This window comes from Salmo trutta, chromosome 3 (genome assembly GCF_901001165.1).
Source record: "Salmo trutta chromosome 3, fSalTru1.1, whole genome shotgun sequence".
Lineage (NCBI taxonomy): Eukaryota > Metazoa > Chordata > Actinopteri > Salmoniformes > Salmonidae > Salmo > Salmo trutta.
Genome location: NC_042959.1, coordinates 68,688,871 through 68,694,608, shown reverse-complemented (window position 1 = coordinate 68,694,608; position 5,738 = coordinate 68,688,871). Strand labels below are relative to the sequence as shown.

At 39.6% G+C, this 5,738-nt stretch overlaps 1 protein-coding gene across 1 annotated transcript; it reads left to right on the top strand.

Moving 5' to 3' along the window:
- The first annotated feature begins 1,674 nt into the window (after nt 1–1,674).
- LOC115185698 (transcriptional repressor scratch 1-like) lies at nt 1,675–5,492 on the top strand. The gene is made up of 2 exons (XM_029745797.1): nt 1,675–2,278; nt 3,084–5,492. The coding sequence occupies exons 1-2, from the start codon at nt 2,164–2,166 to the stop codon at nt 3,821–3,823; spliced, it is 855 nt and encodes a 284-aa protein (XP_029601657.1). The 5' UTR covers nt 1,675–2,163; the 3' UTR covers nt 3,824–5,492.
- Nucleotides 5,493–5,738: the final 246 nt, after the last annotated feature.

The window sequence follows — 5,738 nt, the reverse complement described above, 5'->3', positions numbered from 1 at the left end:
ACATTCTATCTAACATACACATTCTATCTAACATACTCATTCTATCTAAAATATTCATTCTATCTAACATACTCATTCTATCTAAAATATTCATTTTATCTAACATATTCATTCTATCTAACATACACATTCTATCTAACATACACATTCTATCTAACATACTCATTCTATCTAACATATTCATTCTATCTAACATATTCATTCTATCTAACATATTCATTCTATCTAACATATTCATTCTATCTAACATATTCATTCTATCTAACATATTCATTCTATCTAACATATTCATTCTATCTAACATATTCATTCTATCTAACATACTCATTCTATCTAAAATATTCATTCTATCTAACATATTCATTCTATCTAACATATTCATTCTAACATATTCATTCTATCTAACATACTCATTCTATCTAACATGTTCATTCTATCTAAAATATTCATTCTATCTAACATATTCATTCTATCTAACATACTCATTCTATCTAACATATTCATTCTATCTAAAATATTCATTCTATCTAACATATTCATTCTATCTAACATACTCATTCTATCTAAAATATTCATTCTATCTAACATATTCATTCTATCTAACATATTCATTCTATCTAACATATTCATTCTATCTAACATATTCATTCTATCTAACATACTCATTCTATCTAACATATTCATTCTATCTAACATATTCATTCTATCTAACATTTTCATTCTATCTAACATACTCATTCTATCTAACATATTCATTCTATCTAACTTATACAGATATTTGATGGATGGATAAGGAGACTACAATCTTCCAGTAAACCGGTGTGATCGGTTGAATAATGTAATGTATTTGCGATGTGCATATCACAAACCATGTGTCATTTTTTTGCTTTATTGGTTAGTGGTGCTGCTGTGTCACAATGCAAACTCAGAACGAAAGCACCTGGGATATTTAGTATTAAAGTTAACCATGAACCCATAATGATCATATGAACATGATAAGAAATACGTTATTCATTGTCTAACAGTTGATTTCGTAGAGACCAAAAGCCTGTAGGCTATACACGGTATGGTAATTACGGGGTGAACAGTAGTTACAATTCTTCAAAGAAATGATATGTCATCATAAAATTGCAGGAGAATGTGCACGCATTGCAAAGCTGGAAAGAATCTCCATTCAAAACCGTGAGAAAGTGCTGAATAAAATACAATGCGTTGCATGTAAGCAGGTGCGATGTAAGCCTAGTTTCAATTGATACAGAAAGACTTGAAATAAAACAATAATTTCCATTCTTATCTCCAAAGAACATGATGGTGAGCTCCTTACAAATAAAATGAGATGGGGAGACGAGAAGCCGCCTACATAAATCATTCTATCCCAATGTTGCTCCCCAGAGATTTCTGATGGATTAAATGAAGCACTTCCATGTCCATCTCCCACCTGATCGCAGCGCCGTATAAATCCCAACAGCTGATCAACTGTCTCCAGACACCAAGCACAGAACACAGAGACAGGCTGCAGCAACAGTGAGAAAGAGAGAGAGAGCGAGAGAGAGAGAGAGCGAGAGAGCGAGAGAGCGAGAGAGAGAGAGAGCGAGAGAGAGAGAGAAAGAGAGAGCGAGAGAGAGAGAGAGCGAGAGAGAGAGAGAGAGAGAGAGAAAGGGAGAGAGAAGTGGAGCGGTGACGGTCCATCAACGGACATTAATATATTTCAGCCAAATGTAAATAGGCTACCAATCAGAGTTGGAAATAATTGGAAAGCAATAAATAACGCTGACAAGTGCTGCCCATTTTTTGTTGCACTCTTACAGTACAGCAGCTTCTCTCGTAGTTTTTTTGCATTCTCCTCTATTGGCACGCGGGAGAAAGAGGCGCACTCCGCAGGGTGCTTTCCGCTCGCTCCTCCGTCTTGCGCGAGCCTCTGAGAGGGAGCTATCCAGTGCTGAAGTTGCATTTCTTCCCTTCGCAAGACACGGCGTTGCAGCTAGAGCAGAGAAACCTAAGCACTACCGGTTGGCTGGGGGTTTGTTTGACTGACTGGGTGTCTGATACTCTACGCAGCCAGGCATCCAACGCTCAGCCTTAAATATCCAGCTCTACATTGGCGTTGCATGAGGACAGTAACCCTGCCCTGGACGGTCGTTGTTTCTGTGCAGCACCAGAAACATGCCAAGGTCTTTCCTGGTTAAAAAGGTGAAGCTTGATGATTTTTCATCCAGTGATTTTGAGAGTTCTTATGGACGATCCAGGACCGACCTCAGTCTACGGATTCACGATAAAGGTAAATATAAACATTATTTATCATTTGGAATGTTGATTATGTTATATATATTTTTTGCTTATTACGCACGGTGTCTTTTTTGCCACGTTTGCACGTTTTTGCGCTGCATTCATGACTCAATCTGATTCCATTGTTATATTAGTTTTGACAAACACACCTACCTATACATTTGTAGGCTAATTCTAGCCTGTATGTTTTGAAACAAACCAATTGAATGTGGAAATAGCCTATCGCACCTAGCCTACTCGGAGCATGGGGAGGAATGATGCTTGTGATGCTGATGCAAAACTTCTCCACAACCCACAAGTGTGCATCATATGTCTGCACTTAGGCACCAGCATGTACACAAGAGATTGTATCGCACCTATATTACCCGTTATGCCTTGGAACACTGTTGATTAGCCCTATTATTTAGACATGATGTCAGTCAGAAGGCTGAATCATATTTCATGATGATGTGTAAACTAGCCTATCCATCGCTTCAGACCGGCAGTATAATGTAGCCTAATCATCTCAGTAGGTTATGTTGTTAAATTATGTTTATTCTCACTGTGTGTAATTGGCAACTATAGGTTAACGCATAAAAGGGTCGTGCTTCCAGATAAATAAAAACGTTAAAGACTCGCCTAAAGCTTAATAAACTGCATAGGACGCATACGCTTTGGTGATAACGTGCTGTAGCCGATTTCAAGTGGAAAAGTGCTTCCTGTAGCTTGTTGCATCTATTAAGCAGATTGTTCCCACTTGAAGAATCCCCACGCGACAATGAGTAATTGAATTAAGATCTTGTTATTTTTCACACCAGGGTACATTAGTGACTACATCAGCCCGTCTGTCTACGATGGAGAAAGCGACGGTGCCATTAAAGTTCCCTCTCCGGAGCCACTCTACGATGGCATCCACAGCGACTACGGCGCCCCGGACTCAGACCAGCCTGACAGTCCGCAGTCGGACGTCACCTCCGGCTACATCAACGGGGACACCGCGGTGAGTGATTGCTACACGGTGGACGCGTTTTACATCACGGACGGAAGGTCACGGAGGAAAGTAATCAGCAGCCCCAGCAGCAGGAGCATACAGCGTCACACATGCAACGAATGTGGGAAAACCTACGCCACGTCTTCCAACCTGAGTAGGCATAAGCAGACCCACCGGAGCCTGGACAGCAAGATGGCCAAGAAGTGCGCAACCTGTGGGAAAGTGTACGTGTCCATGCCAGCAATGGCCATGCACCTGCTCACCCATGACCTCAAGCACAAGTGTGACATATGTGGCAAAGCGTTCAGCAGACCTTGGCTACTGCAGGGCCACATGAGGTCACACACGGGCGAGAAGCCCTTTGGGTGTGCACACTGCGGAAAAGCGTTCGCAGACCGCTCCAACCTGCGCGCGCATATGCAGACTCACTCCGCTTTCAAGCATTTCAAATGCAAACGGTGCGACAAGACCTTCGCTCTCAAGTCCTACCTGAATAAGCACTACGAGTCCGCGTGCTTCAAAGGCGCGTTCTCGCCCTTGAGTCCTGATCTCGATGACTCTCCATGACGTCCACATTAAAAGTGCAGACAAAACATTATATTTTTGGTTGACTAATTCTGCCAAACCTTTCCTAAAATCCACCTCAACTTCCAGTGGAACCACAATAATAGCACACTTTTTCTGTATTCTCCTAGAAATCCACCCGAAGGAATTACTGATGATCTTCGCATGCACTTAAAAATCCTCTTCCTCCTCCAGTCACGTGCATAGAATATACCTTCCACCGCGCGTAAATATGAACTCATATATTTTGAAATTTGACGAAGATGACAATACTGGATTGCTCCAAACAAAAGTCGAACATTTTAATGTTGGATAATAATGTACTGCTGCAACTGACAATACTCTCCGTTGAGGTAAATGCCATTTATGTTTGTATTAATTAATGAATCTATTTATTTATTTATTTAGCTATTTATACATTAGGCCATTTATATGTATTTGTTTATATGGTTTGTCTGACTTACTGGTCTGTTTTTATTTGATACCACTACCTATTCTTTGCACTTTAATGTGTGAATTTGCCAACCTCTCATGAACAGGCCAAAGCGTTTGTCACTTATTCTTCATTTACTACCATTTTAAATGATTGCATGCAAAAATGAAATCTATGCCAATATCACAAAGCTTAGGATTTTTTTCTTCTCCAAAATCTAGATAGTATCTGTTGGCAATATTTCTCTTGAAGCCACATGACGAATTATAAAGCAATAATCACTTAATGCATGGTATTTTTGAAAATGATTCTGAACTATTACCTACTGTATAGCAGTTTTTAAAATCAGGTATGTTTTACTCCAGTACGCATCTATAGTCATACAAAAAAATACAACATCAGGGAAAATGCCAATGTAGTGTTAGTGAAAGAACAAGAAAACGACCACATCCTCTTTTCCTCTAACGTCATGCATTGCCTGCCTCTTATTTCAACAGTAGTGTTAGGATGGTAGGCTTGTAGTCCTTCAGCTCCCAGCATCTCAGAACATGTATCCAAATCTACAGGGCACACATTAAGGTCATACAAAGGTCAAACACCTTCTGGGTCCCCAATAGCACCCTATATTCTATATAGAGCCCTATGGGCCGTGGCCAAAACTAGTGCACTATATAGGGAATAGGGTGTTATTTTGGGATGAAAAACACTGGAACCCACTATTGACTTAAGGTGGGCAAACTTTGCACTGCATCCACACTCAGCTTGATGGACAAGATGCCTTTCTTTAACCTCAATGGTGTGCCACAGATTTGTCTATAATAAAGCACTTCATTTACACCTTAAAAAGTAGCACAATGAACCTAGAGATTCAGGTAGAAAAAACAAGAACTCGTATTAGCTTGACCTCTGTTTTGTATTTCCAATAAAGAATGAATTAATAATAATTTATTGCAAGAGGCTTTGTAAATAATCCTTTGGATTGAACATTTTTACAGCTGTAAAGAATTAAACAAACCTTATTTCAGGAGATATCTGGAGGGAGGAAAATGTCCTTTCCAGTCAGTATTCAAATGATGTAAGCACAAGACACAACAAGGCATTGTCACTTCATAATAAAGAATAATATTAACAAAATCTCTTGTCTGTCTGTTAGTCACTTGTTTTTATTTGTTTGTATCAAATTTCACAATGTATACTATATCACTTTATTAGCCTAAAGTATATCTTCAAGCATTTGAATCAAAAGTTGAAAGATAATCCTCAGAGTAAAGCATGTCTTCACCATCCTATAGGAAACAGTGCTGTACATGACCTTGTGTTTTAACCATCATCCTTACTACTGTACTGCTCAGAGAGAGAGGGAGAAAGAGAGAGAGAGAGGGGGAGAGAGAGAGGGGGAGAGAGAGTGAGAGAGAAAGAGAGGGAGCAAGAGAGAGAGAGAGAGAGAGTGACAGAGAGAGTGTGTGAGAGAGAGAGAGAGACAGA